Source organism: Talpa europaea (assembly GCF_964194135.1).
Source record: "Talpa europaea genome assembly, chromosome: 3".
In the NCBI taxonomy this organism is placed as follows: Eukaryota; Metazoa; Chordata; class Mammalia; order Eulipotyphla; family Talpidae; genus Talpa; species Talpa europaea.
This window is the reverse complement of record NC_140069.1, coordinates 106,348,462-106,364,923: the sequence shown is the minus strand read 5'-3', so window position 1 is coordinate 106,364,923 and position 16,462 is coordinate 106,348,462. Positions and strand designations below refer to the sequence as shown.

Below are 16,462 nucleotides of genomic sequence, written 5' to 3'. Positions count from 1 at the left end.
TGAAAGCATGGCCTTAGATTTAACATTCATGTCCATGGAATGGGTTCCATTCTTTTAGACATATACAAGAGCTCTAAGCAGGGCCTCCCTGGTGGCACAAGGGGTTGGGACACAGCCTGTGGCTCTGTCCGCAGCCAATGAAGCACGAGTTCGATCCTTGGCCATGGAGGGGACCCACATGGTGCAGCAGACCTCTCCTGACTCGCCCACTGCTCCCCTCAGCAGTGTGTTTCAGTCAGTCTGCCTGTTCTGTTCCCTACTCTGTCTCTGGTGGGTCCTCTCACCCCCCACACCTCTGGCCTGTACCCGTTCTTTTATGCATAAATAATCTTTAAAAAAATAAAAATAGAAACTTAATTAAAAAAAAAAAAAGGCTCTGAGCCAATCAGTGAAAATTATGAGTATCACAAATACAGGCACAATAATATAGCAAATGTGTACAATCTGCACCTGAACATTATATATTAATGAACATTTATTTCTCTGTAGATTAAAAAAGTAAACATCAATAAATTAAGGTTCTAATACTTTCTGGTAATCTTCAGCATCAATAATGGATGCACACTGCCTCAGAGACAGCTGTTTCACACCACATAGCTAAGATAACAAATCATATCTGATACCAGGTTATTTATTTTTTTTCTTTAACGATTTATTTATGCATGCAAGAGCTGGGGTACAGGCCAGAGATGCAGAGGGTGAGAGGATTCACCAGAGACATAGTGGGGAACAGAACAGGCAGATTGACCGAAGTACACTGCTGAGGGGAGCAGCGGGGGAGACTGGAGAGGTCTGCTGTGCCATGTAGGTTGCTCCCTGGCCAGCCAGGGATCAAATTCATGCTGTAGAGGCTGCGGATTGCTTCGTAGTGCGGTGTTTAACCCCTTGAGCCACCAGGGAGGCCCACCAGGTTATTCTTATGAGGTAGATAACTAAGGAAATCAGACTTATCAGTGTTAAGATTTTCAAAACTAAAAAGATATTAAATTAAATTAGGTGGTATTATCTTATGTGGCTTAGGAAGTTCACATTTCATTCTGTGGTCTTCTAGTCAAAGGACAATGGTTGTATGTCAATTATAACTCAATACAGGTTTTAAAAAGGGGCAGGGAGACAATTTGGTCAAATCTGATGACTCAGTTTATCTTGATCTTCCCTCCCATCCTCTTCCTAAATACAGGTCATTTATAATTACTGTCAATGAACCAGAAATACCCAAAGCAATCATACCACCACTTTACCTAATAACTCTTTTAAATGACATATATTGCTCCACATGAACCCTCTCCCAATTTTACTCCAAACTATTTTTGGATCTCTTACTGCTACACACAATCTATTTCTACCTCCAGTAATAGGTTGTATACTAATCACATACCTCAACAGCTTAAATCTTAAGATATTTTGTTTTCTTATTTAAAAAAAAATCACTTTAATAACTTAATTGCTTTTTGACATAAGAAAATTTAAGATGCGTGTTTTACATGCTTCTAAAGAGCCTGTTCAACAAGTTGTTTTTCTTATCTGGAGCATGAAATTCTGTGTATCTACTATACATGGTCAAATACAAAGAAAGCAGCAACATATGGAAAATATCCAAAAAACATAACTGTAAACTAGTGCCATTCACAGGATCCAACTGTATCCTATCATCTGGTTTTACAAGTATTCTCATGGGATCCATGGAAAACAAATTAGTTCAAGTCCAAGAATTTCAAACTTTTCTTAACAAATCTATTCCAAATGGCCACTTTCCCATGCACTTTACTAAAGCAGGTCACAGCATATTTTATAGCATCACTCAGAGTTCTCTAAGATTAAATTAATATTAAAGGAATGAATCAAGGACATTTTCAACTCTGTTTCTGAAAACTAAAACTAAAGCCATTATATTGTTTATGTATAATTAATTTATTGAGGCCTCTTTTGGAATCCTAGATTTCGGAAACCTTGTGTAGGGTAAGGAAAAATGTCAGGCTTTTCTGCCCTCCCGCCATCAGGATAGATGATGGATCCTTGCGGTCCTGAATGCATGCCTGATGGCGGGCACCTGGAATAGGGTGTGGGCATAGGTAGATGGGATTCCCCTGGGCTAAGACTGCTTTTAAGGGCAGCGTCATGGGGACGCCAGCAGAAGCCAAGAAGCCGAGAACGAACAGAAGCTGAGAGAGAAGCAGAGAACGCCGGAGAGCCCAGATAGAGTGAAGATTTGCTGGGGGCTGGGAGGCCTGCCAGCCTCCCGGCCCCCCAGCACCCCTGCCTGCTGTGTACCTGGTAATCCCAATAAAAGACCTGCAAAAAACCACTGAGGACTCTGACTCCTCCTTTACCCAGTCTGCTGGATCCTAGAAAACCTGCCCTGTGGTCTTCCTGACCTGTACACCTTGCAAAACACTTTTCAGTCTGGAAAAAAAAAAAAAATTAAACCTTCAATATTTATTATACAGCTTCATATCTTTCATTTTGAAAGACTGCTGTAGGATAAGGTAAAAGTATCAGGCTGCGCCCCCCCCCCCCATTAGGATAGATGAGGGAACCCTGTGGTCCCGAATGCATACCTGATGGCGGGCACCTGAAGTGGGTACACCTGGGCTGAGAGACTGAGTTTATAAGGGCGGCGTCACGGGGATGCCAGCAGAAGCCAAGAACAAACGAAGCCGAGAGAAGAAGAAGAGAAGCAGAGAGAATGCCAGAGAGCCCAGATAAAGTGAGGATTTGCTGGGGGCTGGGAGGCCTGCCAGCCGCCTGGCCCCCCAGCACCCTTGCCTGCCATGTGCCTGGAAAATCTAAACAAAATACCTGCAAAAGCCACTGAGGACTCTGACTCCTCCTTACCAGGTCTGCTGGATCAGAAAACCTGCTCAGTGCCCTGTTCCTGCCCTTACACTGTTTAACCCTTTGCACTCCGCTGTCCCCTCTCAGGGGACATCAGAATTCTAGCATATCACTAGGATGTCCCCTCTCAGGGGACATTGCAATTTATTAGTGATTACAGGGAATTGAGGTTATTTCAACGCAACTTTTTGAGACATGCATGTTTCGCTGAAGTTTTATCTTGAAATGGCACAAGAAATTAAATAAAAATATCGTAAAATGGTTCGGAGTGCAAAGGGTTAATATCTATTTATTAAGGTAAATAAAATGTGTCACATTAAATTTTGATGCGAGGATTAAAATTCTGTCAATAGTTTACCTACATTTGTTTACCTACATATAGTCAAACCTCTACAAGAGACTTTAAACAGCCTGAGATACTCCACTTAGCTCAAACATAAAATCTATTTTATTTATTGGGTCAAGAGACAAACATAACCTTAAATGTTTCATCATTATCCACAAGAAACTAAGAGGTAATGACCAACAATAGATTAGGTAATGCCTCTAAGATTACTTCCTTCTCATTAAGACCCAGAATTAGTTTATTGAGAAGAAAGCTGACCCAAAGATTCTAACTCTACCTTCTTCTCTGAACTACTACACTTCATTCTCTTTTCTTTACACTGAGATCTTAAGTCCCTCACTCCTTTCATTTTCTATTAATGAAAATGTTCCAGCTCAGTTACCTTTCTGTTCTGTAAAATTCAAGACCTGTAACCTCAACAGGAATTTCCCTGTTTTCTGCTAATCTATATATATATATATATATATTTTTTTTTTTAGAGGCATTTTTTTTTTATTTATTTGTTCATTTGTTTGTTTATGCAAGCACTGGGTACAGTCAGAAGCGCGGGAGGGTGAGAGAATTCACCAGAGCAGGGAACAGAGCAGACAGAGGGACCAAAGCACACTGCTGAGGGGAGCAGCGGGCGGCAGGAGAGGTCTGCACGCCCTGTGGGACTCTCCTCTGCAGGAGAGGTCTGCGCGCGTCCCTCCGCAGGCCAGGGAGCAACCGGGGATTGAACCCGGCGCTCCTACGCAGGAGAGGTCTGCGCGCCATGTGGGACCCTCCTCCGGAGGCCAGGGAGCAACCGGGGATCGAACAGGTGCCACAGAGGCCACGGGCAGCTTCACAACCCAGTGCTCAACCGCTGCGCCACCGGGGAGGCCCCTAATCTATATTTTTAAAGGTTTATTTATTTATGCATACAAGAACTGGGGTACAGGCCAGAGATGCAGGGGGGTGAGAGGACTCACCAGAAACAGAGTGGGGAACAGAACAGGCAGACTGACTGAAATACACTGCTGAGGGGAGCAGCAGGTCAGTCAGGAGAGGTCTGCTGTGTCACGTGGGTTAGCTCCCTGGCCGGAGATCGAACTTGTGCTGCAGTGGCTGCAAATAGTTTCATAGGTTGTATCTTAATCCTTTGCACCACCAGGGAGGCCCTCTGCTAATCTATTTATATGCTTCTTAGTCTCATAATGTAAGGAACAACATGTAAGTCAGTGGGTAACAGTCAACTCAGGCTTTGGAGCCTTCTGGACTCCACCTCCCTGACTTCCTGAGCAGGGGCCGTTGGGAACTAGGAATGGAGTAGAGCCACCAGGTCAATTTCTAAAAGATGGAGATGGGAGTCTCTTTTGTTTGGCTGACTTCCTATTGCATCCTGGATGCTATCTAGGGGTAGGACAGACAGGGGTAGCATCTGACCAGGTGTCAGTGAATACATTTTCTTTTCTCTCTCAGGTCTCCCTTTTTTGCTCATTCCACGTGAAGTTAAATCATTTTTTCTTGTTTCTCTCTGTATCTTTTTACAGGTCTTGATCTTATATTCCTAAGTACACAGGTGAGGACTTAAACCCAGTTATGCCATTTTCTGCTGGGTAAGCCCCTTAATAATACCTCTCCTATTTCCAGTAATGTTATTCCCAAGTTCCATGCTATCTCTCCCACCATGTTCAGCAAAGTACCTCATCTCTACTAGGAAAGCATCCCCATCCAGTTTGAAACAACACTGAGTCTTCCCTCCTGTTTAGAAGAATAGAACCTTTCTCCCTAAGGTTAATTTCTCAATTTATGCTGGAGAAATGACCACTTTCAATTTTAAAATTATCTTGAAACTGTATAGACAATTTCCTTTATATTTTCAACTTCTTCTCTTTTAGGAATTGACTCCCTCATAGCATATAAACATTCTCAGGTCTTTTTTGGGGAATAAAGACCAAAACTATCTCTAAGTCTCAATACTTTCAGTATCCCCCGCCTCAGTCCTTCCTTCATAGCTATACATCTTCACTCACTGCCTCAGTTACCACTCACTTATCCTACTACCATTTGCCCTCCATTCCTATTACATCTCTAGTATGTCTCTTGAGAGCACCTTTATAGCAACATCTTTCTCATAAATCATAATTATTATATTCTTCACCTGATTGTGAGATCCTTAAGAACGCTGATTGTACCCCATTATCACTGTAGCTCCCAAACTAGCATGAGAAAAGCATTCAGATGTCTATTGTATCAATGACTGGTTCAAACATTATGAAATTATTAAAAATTAGTTCAAAGAGTTTATAACAAATTATCCTAGGAACAGGATTCATTGCTTTTACCTTTTCTTACCTTCAAAATTTTTGAACCTATTTAATCTACAAAAGTGATTTACAGAACATCACAGGCCAAGAAAATTAGCTGTAAAGGGGATGGCACCTAAAAACACAACAAAAAAGTGAACACTCTCATTTCACAAAAGGAATTGAAATGGATTTGAATAAAGGGGTGTTTCCCAAAAACATAGTTGGCAAACTTTCTTTGACAAATACGATTAAAAAATTTTCAAATATAAAAAAGCTGTAAAAAAATTGTTACCATATATCACATTGTAATATTTTTCTTAAATTTTTTTGTGAATCTGGGGATCCATATTTAAGACTGGAACATGAAGTAGAATGCAAGTGTTCATTCTTTTCATTCTTTCATTTTAATCAGTCTATTGGAAAAAATAAAAATAAGTTTTCTATTTCTAAAATATTCTAAAAGAACTAAGAAAAACAGTTCTTCCTCTTATTTTCTCCCCAGAGAAAAAGCATGAAACCAGCTTGCAGCAAGCCAAAACACCAAAGTATACCAACCACTCAGACATGCAGCAGCATAGTCTGGAAACTTACTAGAAATACAAATTATCTGGGTCCTGCTGTAAACCTACTAAACAGCAAACGCTGGGGAAGGGACTCTGCAATCCCTTTTAGAAATGATTGTGTTACATACTCAAATTTGAGAAACGCTAGTACAAAGAACTCTGAAACACACGTCAGCTCACATTTAAAACTGCAAAGCCTCAGGGTCCTCAGGCCTAGCACGGGAAGTTAAGAATGAATCTTAGAACACTTCTATCTAATATGGAAAACCTCACTACATCAGAACCACTGATATACAGGAAAGTTTATAAGCATCTATTTACTGGAGACAGCTTCTCCTTCCTTCCAAGACTATGAATAGAAAGCAATTTCTTCATTAAGACGTAAGTCTTTTGTAAATAAATAATGCTAATGGAGATTATGATACTGTGATGTTTTCACTCCCCCCTGGTCACATCACAGGAGAAGAATTTTCTTTTCTTTTAATTTATTTATTTATACAAGCACTGGGTACAGTTACAAGCGCGGGAGGGTGAGAGAACTCACCAGAGCCAGAGCGGGTAGCAGAACAGGCAGACAGACGGAGGACACTGCTGAGGGGAGCAGCAGGCGCGGCAGGAGAGGTCTGCACACCATGTGGGACCCTCACCTGTGGCCGGGGATGGAACCGGTGCTGCAGAGCTGCGGACAACTTCGCAGCCCAGCGCTCAACCGCTGCACCACCAGGGGAGGCTCATTCTTTTCTTCTTTTTTAACAGTTGGAAGTATTCAAGAAAGCTTTCAGTTTAGGGAAATTGCAGAAATTTGCCTTTTGAAACTCTGGAGTGTACTTTTCCTGGTCTAAAATGTCTGGGCTGAGGTGCAACACTTCTAACCACTTTCCATGGAGAAAATTTGTGAGCATTCAAGAGCAGATCATCTGCTTCATTACTGAGCCTCCTGAAGAGCCAGTCAAATATTAAAGATAATTACATTCAACTCTGTACTACACTGAATAACTCTAGTTCTGCCCATAATGTGTTATGTTATCTAGTGGGTAAATGCAGAAAAGAGTTTAGATTTAGGTTGTTCCTCACTGTTCCCTTTATAGTGTAAGACTTAAAAGTAACATGGAAATATGAAGAAAGAAATTCTGTGGGACTCACAGGGTCAATCAGGTCTCAGAAGTTATAGGTATTACTTTTGGCTTAAAAAGGAAGGATTAACAGTGGTACAAAGATCCTTCTTTGGCTTAAAAAAATCTTACTAAGGAGTTATGACTCTAGGACATAAATTATTCCTTTGCTCTTAAGGCATGGAGAGTCAAAAGACATTCACAATGGAAGAAGACACTTTTGAAATGTAAAAGGTAAAATGAATTTAGATAGGATCATTTTGCAAATAGGCCAATGTAAAAAGAATTATAACAAATTGAGAACCTCTCACATCTTTAACAAAGAATAGCCTGGAAGAAGACATCTGCAATATCTGAAATGTAAGGAACCATTACCTACATAAGGAAATCCTCCAAATTAACAGGAAAAAATAGGAAACATTAACAAGGAAAAAAACATTTTAATGAAATCTGAACAGTTAATGAATATATGTTCAACATCATAAAAAAAAAAATCAAAGAAAATAAACTGAAAGCATGAAATATTGCCTATAGGATGGTGGTCCCAATAGGCTACACCCTGTAGTCTAGGTGTGTAACAGGTTAAATCATCTAAGCTTATGTAATTATACGCTATGAAGTTCACACAATGACAAAAAATATATATTGCCTAATAACACATTTCTCAGAACATATCCCCATTGTTACTAAATACATGACTATATCATACAGTGGAAAAATGACAGCAATGAAAAGGAACTGCAACTATACAACATATACAAATACCACAGGCAATCCTTAGTGAAAGAAATCAGACACAAGAGCGTATCCAAATGAAATTCAAGGATAGCAAAATTAAGAAGGCATAAGGAGCCTTCTGGGTTGCTGGAAATGTACTTTATCAAAATCTGTGAATACACATGTAAAAATTCATCACACTCTAAAGTTGAATCTGTGTCCTTTCAGTATACAATCTATATAGTAAATAAAATTAAATTTAATAAAATGCTGCTCAAGACAAAATGAAAATAATCAACTAAATTTCAAAATTGATTACTAAATTTAAAAATTATTTAAAATCACTCCACTTAATTTACTTATTTATAGGACTTTACAGACCAAGAAAAGAGCAACAAACCCCCAAAATACACTTAAAATTTAAAATATCCCAACTAAACTAATACACTACTTCTCACAATTTTTAAATTGTTTTGAAATGGGAAGCCACTGAAAAGTTTTGAACAGAGGTGCAACATGATCTTACTCACAGACTTATATTTGCTTAGTTTTCAAAATGAGAGAGATGGTGGCCAAGAGGTAGTGATCAAATCAAGGAGTCTAATGAGGAGGCTACTATAATCCAGGATGAAGAAAGATGATGACCTAGATATGAGTGGTACTAGGCAAGTGGTAGATTCTAGATAACATTGTGAAAGTAGAGCTAATGGAATTTGTTGGTGTACTACATGTGGCGTAAGAGATAAAGTATTTAAGTATAGCTCCAAGTTTCTGAGTAACTGAGTGCCATTTAGATAGGAAAACGTGCAGGGAGGTTTAGGGGGTAGGCAAACCAAGATGGTCTATCAATACTAGGTAAATTTGTTTGACAAATTTATTTTTGGAATTAGGACTTTATAGAAATAGGTTTTATTAAACATCTAGAACCAATTCTTACTATGACTCTGTAGCTACTTTATTCTTTCCTATTATAATTCTTTATTGAAAGGTATTTTTAATTATAAAATATAAGCTGTAAAAAAATTAGTATAGTAAAAAGGAAAAATATTCAGTCTTATAGTTTAGAGAATCAGTGATGATAATTAGATATGGATAAAATATGTAAGTCATAAAATGACTTAAGCGATCTAATGACTAAACTTCATGTTGCAGTTTGATATAAATGAATTTCTGTCCAGAATTTTCAAATGATCCTTCCATCTTGTGCACTGGTATAATTAGTACCAATCCTTTATTTTTTTTTTATACTCTTTTTTTTTTTTGATAGTTCAAAATATAATTAATATATTATTTAAACAGTATGCATCAACATTTCTAATAGGGTATCTGCATATGATAGATGTTCTATAAATATTTGTCCTATTATTATCATTATTATATTATTTGAATTTTTCTACACAGTGGAGGTCTACAGAAGAAGTTAACCACAGCAACAGCTGCCTGCAGATTACCTGAAGGGGAGTTTACAGTTGACATGGTAGACGTGGGGCTGTCATTGTTCATATTTATATTATCTCATTCTGTGAAGATATTCAGTCCTATTTCAAGTTCATTCATACTAAAAGTGCTAAACATTTATTCATAGTAAAACATATTTTATAGTGATATTTTGATAATCTCTTTTTAGCAGTTTTCTTAGTTTGTGAAAAATCTCAAGATTTTTCCAGTTTTCACTGTAACAACTTTCCAGCTGATAGCAGCATATGACTGTCTTAGGATCATATAACCCGCATATTCATTCAAATCAGGGGCCATGGTCCTGTGATAATTGAAATTAGCTTTGAAAAAAAGATTCTGAAAACCATTACATTTTCTTTTTTTTTTTTTTATTTTTTATTTTTTATTTTTTTTTTTTTTATAAATTTTATTGTTATATTCCCCATACAATTGCAGCCCCCCATTCTGACCCCAATCCCTCCCCTCCCGCCCCCGCCCCCCTAAAAGTGTCTCTGGTTCATAGTTTTTTGTTGATTTTGATTTTCACTTTCTTATAGTTATTCATTTTCCTGGTCCCTTATTTAAGTTTTCTAGATTCCTGCTATGAGTGAGACCTTCCGGTATGAGATACCATCTTACACCAGTGAGAATGGCACATATTAAAAAAACTAGCAACAACAAATGTTGGCGAGGGTGTGGAGAAAAAGGAACTCTTCTGCACTGTTGGTGGGAGTGCAAACTGGTCCAACCACTGTGGAAAGCTGTGTGGAGATTTCTGGACCTACTAAACATAGAGCTTCCATATGACCCAGCAATTCCACTCCTAGGTATTTACCCAAAGGACACAGAAACATCAATTCCAAAGAACACCTGCACCCCTATGTTTATAGCAGCACTGTTTACAATAGCTAAGCTTTGGAAACAACCCAAATGCCCAAAAATAGATGACTGGATCAAGAAGATGTGGTACATATATACCATGGAATATTACTCAGCATTCAAAAAAGATAAACACATGCAATTTGCTGCAACATGGATGGCGCTGGAAGGGATCATGCTCAGCGAAATAAGCCAAAAAGAAAAAGAAAAATACCGGAAGGTCTCTTTTTTTTTTTTTTTTTAAAGATTTATTTACTTATACAAGCACTGGGTACAGAGAATGAGAGAATTCACCAGAGCCACAGCGGGAAACAGAACAGGCAGAAGGACCGAAGTACACTGAAGAGGGGAGCAGCGGACGGCAGGAGAGGTCTGCGTGCCATGTAGGACCCTCGCCGGCGGCTGGGGATCAAACTGGCGCTGCAGAGGCTGCGGGCAGCTTCGCAACCCAAAGCTCAACTGCTGCGCCATCGGGAAGGCCCTAGTACCAATCCTTTCAATGCAGCTCTAGCATCATTGTCTCAATAAAATCTGTTCTAGCGAGAACTACTAACTCATCTATTCACTGAGTGTGTGCTAAGTGTTACTGCATCAATCCACGAAAAATTCTTTTCAATTAAGAGTTTAGAGCAGTGCTGGGCCCCTCTGGTGGCGCAAGGGGTTAAGGACAGCACTGGCGCAAGGGGTTATCCGCAGCCTCTGCAGCATGAGTTCAATCCCCAGCCAGCCAGGGAGGCAACCCACATGGCGCAGCAGACCTCTCCTGACTTGTCCGCTGCTCCCCTCAGCAGTGTACTTCAGTCAATCTACCTGTTCTGTTCCCCACTCTGTCTCTGGTGAATCCTCTAACCTCCTGCATCTCTGGCCTGTACCCCAGCTCTTGTATGCATAAATAAATAAATAAATCTTTTTTAAAAAAAAAGAGTTTAGAGCAGTGCTGACTGAAAAAAACAATGTAAGCCATGTAAGTAAATTTGAAATTTTTCAGTGCCACATTGAAAAGTAGTAACAAACAGGTAAAATTAATATTTAAAGTATCACCAAAATAGCACTATAAAAGGTAATCAATACAAAAACTTATTAATGAGATACTTCACTTTTTTTTAAAAAACATGGTAAGTCTTTAAAATCCTTGGTACATTTTAAACCTGCGTTAACATCTCCATTTGGACTACCCATGTATTTTTAAGAGTTCAATAGCCATGTCTGGCTACTATATTGGACAATGCAAATCTAGAGTGTATCCAGCATTTTATAAAATAAAGTGTGGTTATCCAAGAGTCAGTCAGCAGCAATGGCATCATCTGGGATTTTGTTAAAAATGTGGAATCGGGGACCTCCCCTAGTGGCGCAGCGGTTGAGCACTGGGCTGCGAAGCTGCCTGCAGCCTCTGCAGCGCCGGTTCGATCCCCAACCGCCAGCCAGGGTCCCACATGGTGCAACAGACCTCTCCTGCCGTGCCTGCTGCTCCCCTCAGCAGTGTATTTCGTCAGTCTGCCTGTTCTGTTCCCCGCTATGGCTCTGGTGAATTCTCTGACCCTTCCGCACTTCTGACTGTACCCAGTGCTTGTATAAAATAAATAAATAAATCTTAAAAAAAAAAAGTGGAATCGGTCTTAAAAGAACAAAAACTAAATCTGTCAAGATCCCTAGATGATTTGAATGCACCTTAAATATCAAGAAGCACTGAATTAGACCCCAACATAAGTTTGGGAGGCTTAACAAACTGCTATTGACATTCAAATATCATGTGGTATTATGCCACTAATATAGAACACTATATTTAAATAATAAAGGCTTTTCTGCAAATCATGTTTTCTCTATGTCTAATAGTACTTTCTTCAATAGCAGAAATACATCAGTGCTACCAAAATGACAGTGACTTGCCACACGTGGCAATGGAGCATTTGTAATATTTAACCAAGACTGTGAATTTTTAATTTTTTCTTCTAATTTCACTCAAACTTAAACAGTCACATATGTGTTAGTAGCTACCATAATGGACATCATAATTTTATGGGTATTATTTACTATATCATAGTGTAATCACTGGACAGTTGCTGAGGACAAACTTAGAAAATTCTAATAAAGATAATTTATCTATACATTTCTCTATTTTTATTTTATTAAAAATGTTTACCACTTTATATTTGCTAAAGTCAAATTTCAAGCCTACTTCAAGGCAAATACAATAAATTAGAGCATATGTTTTACATGTGTCAACATTACTCCAGCTTATCAAATAGCAATATTAATATACATACCTGTACAGTCTTTTTTATTCTATGGGAAGGACCTGGATACTCTGGAGAATACAAATCTGTGAGGAATAATGAGTTGATTAATGTTGACTTTCCCAGTCCAGATTCACCTGAAAGAAAATAAGGACAGAAAAGATATGTTAAACTCAGTCATTTTATTGACCTTAAATATTCAAACAATGCTATAATCAAACCTGCTTCATGGAAGTGACAGGAAATACAGTATGAAGAAATCAGTTCTTTTAAAACTTAGTTGTCCCTGTTAGAACATGTTCCTCATGCTCTTAATAAATTAGACTCATTATTAGCAAGGGTTCTTTTTTGAGTTTTGTAATTCTACATTTTTTATAAGTAATATATCTGACAATATAGTAATATATTACGAAAGACCAAAGTTAGATTATATATTGCTGTTTCAGTAAAATGTAAAATAAGTATAAGCATTTATAACACATAATTAATGACAAAGCAGTAAATCATGCAGCTGTAAAATGTAGAAATTCACTGACACAAAGAAATATTAATCATCATGTATTTTAGTATAAGGCTAAGCCCCCCCAAAAATACCTAACAATTTATTCACCCATACACCAATCATTCTAAGTAGAAGGGTACCATTTCATAAACCAGACACAAAAAAATTACAAGTAACTATTTTTTACAGTACTCTGCTTGAGGAAGCTAAGACAGTTTCTAATATCACGTACTCTTCTTTCACTCTTCGTGCTGAATCTAGTATACCATACCTAACATATAGTTATTTTTAACCAAACTACAAACAGTCCCAATGTATACATAATGCAAGATTAAAATAAACTACAAGTTATATCAATTAATATGGTACAGGGTTAAAGAATTCAGTTATTAATAATTCAATTAGTTTAATAGGCATCTTAAGTCCAAATAGCTGATGTCACAGCATTAACCTTACTATTTCTATATTAGGCTGAATTCTTTTTATATTGGCTTTCAAGAATGGTAAGATCTATTCCAGATAGTATGGCCTACTCCCTTTGAGTGGGGGGATAGCACTTTTTTCTAGATGTAAAAACTCCAGAAATTTCTAAGTCTCAGGAAAATAAGTTATAGGTCCTCCATACCTACCTCCTTCTGCTTTAACTTTATGCCTTCAAAAAAGGGGTGGGGGGACTAGAATAAAACCCAAACATATGGGCATAATCAGAAGCATCTACAATATTTTCACTTAGATGCTTCAGTGGAAAATTTGGATACTTATGAAACTTTTTTGAATGTTAAGTGTAAAAGTATAATCATATTCAAAAATTAACACTATACTAACAAACTTAAGTTTATACCTTATTTGATAACTTAAATTTTTCTCCTTTTGTATGGTGTTGGTGAGGGGTGTGGGAGGAGGAGGAAACAGGACAAAATAAAAGTTTTGTGATAAAAAAACAAATTCTGAAAAGCAACCCATTAAAATGTTAATAATGCCTACTATGGAATAGGAGAGCTGTAGTTAAGTTTTTTCCCCTAGATTTTCACATCCCCGACTGCTATAAATTTCCTTCACTAAGCCTGTATTATTTTCATAATTTAAAAAGTATTCTTGAGTGGTATTAGTAAATGGCAGGGACCATACTTTGTTCATAGCTAGATTTTCAGGGATTAGAATAGTATCTGAGAGTCTGCAGATGATCATTTTGTACTAAAAAATTAATGGGAATGCAAAGATAAAGTGCAGTGCTTGCTCTCAAAAACTTAAGTATGGTAGGAAAGGCAAGAAATACAAATAACCATTAATACAATGCAGAATATGATCAGGATTATGAGAGAGATATCCAAGAGCATCAGTATTTCGAAGAACTGAGAAATCACACCAGCCTGGAAAGATCACATTTCAATGAGGCTTTGAAAATATATCCAAATATATTTTGAAGACTCTTCCCAAAATGATTTGAAAGGCAGATGAAATTAAGAAACTCTAGATAAGTAGAAAATGAGATAGGGTAAATGCCATATTACACCAACATTTAAAGATGACCAATAGGAAAGGATCCTAAACAACCAGATAAACCAGGAGGCAATAGCCCAAAAAATGAGAAAGAATTTCAGGGAAAAACTGATCAACAATATCAAATAAGAGGTTATAAAAAAGTTACCAAGGGACTAGATGGCATTGTACTGGACTTTAATAAAAGCAGTTCACATTAATAAGTCAAAATTTTAATCTATCGACAACAGTATAGATTATAGTTTGTTTCCAAGGTATTCCATACATGTAATCTGGGATTTGCTATAACACTATTTCAACCTCCTCAAAATCTAATAAGGTCCTTTGACTTACAAACTGATACACATGCTAATCCTAAAATGCAAGCAAAACAGGTTCAGCAATTATCTAAACAAGGTTTACTTATTGTAATTACAGTAATTAACCACCAGGACTAAGTAGTTAAGTAATAATTCTGTGCAGCTAATAGCAAACATTCCAACCAACCACTCAATAATTACCTCATTCACCAAGTCAAAAAGCTTTCACTTGCTATTTATGTAAAGCTGGGAGGCTGTAAAGAGGATGTTTGTATTTCTAGCTTTAGCAAAGAAAAGCCCAGTTAAAGTAGGTAACTACATTTTTTTTTGTTTGTTTTTAATTCTCATGTTACAAGAAAAACCAAAAAGCCTACTTGAAATTTTTTTCATGACTAATTATTCAAAAATGGATTACCAAATTTTGTGTTTAAAATGTATTGTCTCCTTTTTTAAATTATTATTTTATATATTTTGTACAATGTATGCATTTTTATCTCGGTTACAGTCCCCATGAAATGCCCACCGCCCATTCACCCGTGAATCATCACCACGGTCCCTTGTGCTCTTCCCACCCACTTTTTTTTTTTTTTAAAAAAGATTTATTTATTCATGTGTACAAGGACCGGGGTACAGGCCAGATGTGCAGGAGAGTGAGAGAATTCACCAGAGACACAGTGGGGAACAGAACAGGCAAATCAACTGAAATACATTGCTGAGGGGAGCAGTGGGTGAGACAGGAGAGGTCTGCTGCACCATGTGGGTATCTCCCGGGATGGCCGGGATCAAACCCAGGCTGCAGAGGCTGCAGACAGTTTTACAGTGCTGCGCTCAACCGCCTGGGCCACCAGGGAGGCCCTCCACCCCTGTTTTGATCCTACTCCCTTCTCACCACTTGCAGAATGTCTCTCGTTTATAGTTGTCTATTGATTTTGATTCTTACTTTATTATAGCTACTTTTTTTTTCCCTGATCCCTTATTTGGATCCGCTACATTCCTCCTATAAGTGAGACCATCCAGTAGTTTTCTTTTCTAGAAAAAAAATTAAAAAATAAAATGTATTGCCTCATTTTGGCTAGTGTCTGCAACCATTCCTAAATTGTACATCAAGTTTCTGTAAATTCTTCTTCTAAAGTGAAAAAGTGCTGAAATTAATAGTCAAATAGTGTTTATCTCAATATTTCCTTTAAATTCTCAAATTATAGTCTGAAAGTCTGATTATTCAATTAACACTTCCTCTTAAAATATTCTTGCGAATCCTATTAGTCTTTCATAGCTTGAGGGGAAAAAGACTTTCTAATTTCTAGTTGTGACCAACATTCACTGAGGAAATAAGGGTTTTCACGTGGAGTGAAATGGGGCTAGTTTTAGAATGTGTGAATCAGAAAAAGTAAAGATTTTGTGGAAATATCAGAGTAGAAGGCCCAATGAAACTAGAGGCCAAGGTAGTTTAAGGCCAATCGCCACACTAAGGGGTAAATAAAAGAGGTAACAGGAGGACCATGTGAAAGAGATTATTTTACTCAAATTATCTAGTGGATAGAACAGAGAAAGCAAAGCATCAATTTATTCTCTAGCAGGGAGCACATTCTACAAGGTGGTGCTTTCAAAGTCAAAGTAGACATACTATTTGGACTAGATGGTTTACAGAGCCTTACAAGTTCTGGAAATTTATAATTTAACATTAAGGAGCAGCAAGGGGTTATATGAATCATAGTGGTGGCTATGAATCTGTCCCATGATTAAAAAAACAAAAAACATGAGTATA

At 37.7% G+C, this 16,462-nt stretch overlaps 1 protein-coding gene across 1 annotated transcript in view; it reads right to left on the bottom strand.

Annotated features, from left to right (window-relative positions):
- SEPTIN7 (septin 7) overlaps positions 1–16,462 on the bottom strand; it is a gene marked incomplete at both ends in the record, with an annotated part of 80,373 nt that overhangs the window by 26,145 nt on the left and 37,766 nt on the right. Inside the window, 1 exon segment of the mRNA XM_084229908.1 lies at positions 12,427–12,533. Coding sequence (XP_084086034.1) covers positions 12,427–12,533 — 107 coding nt within the window.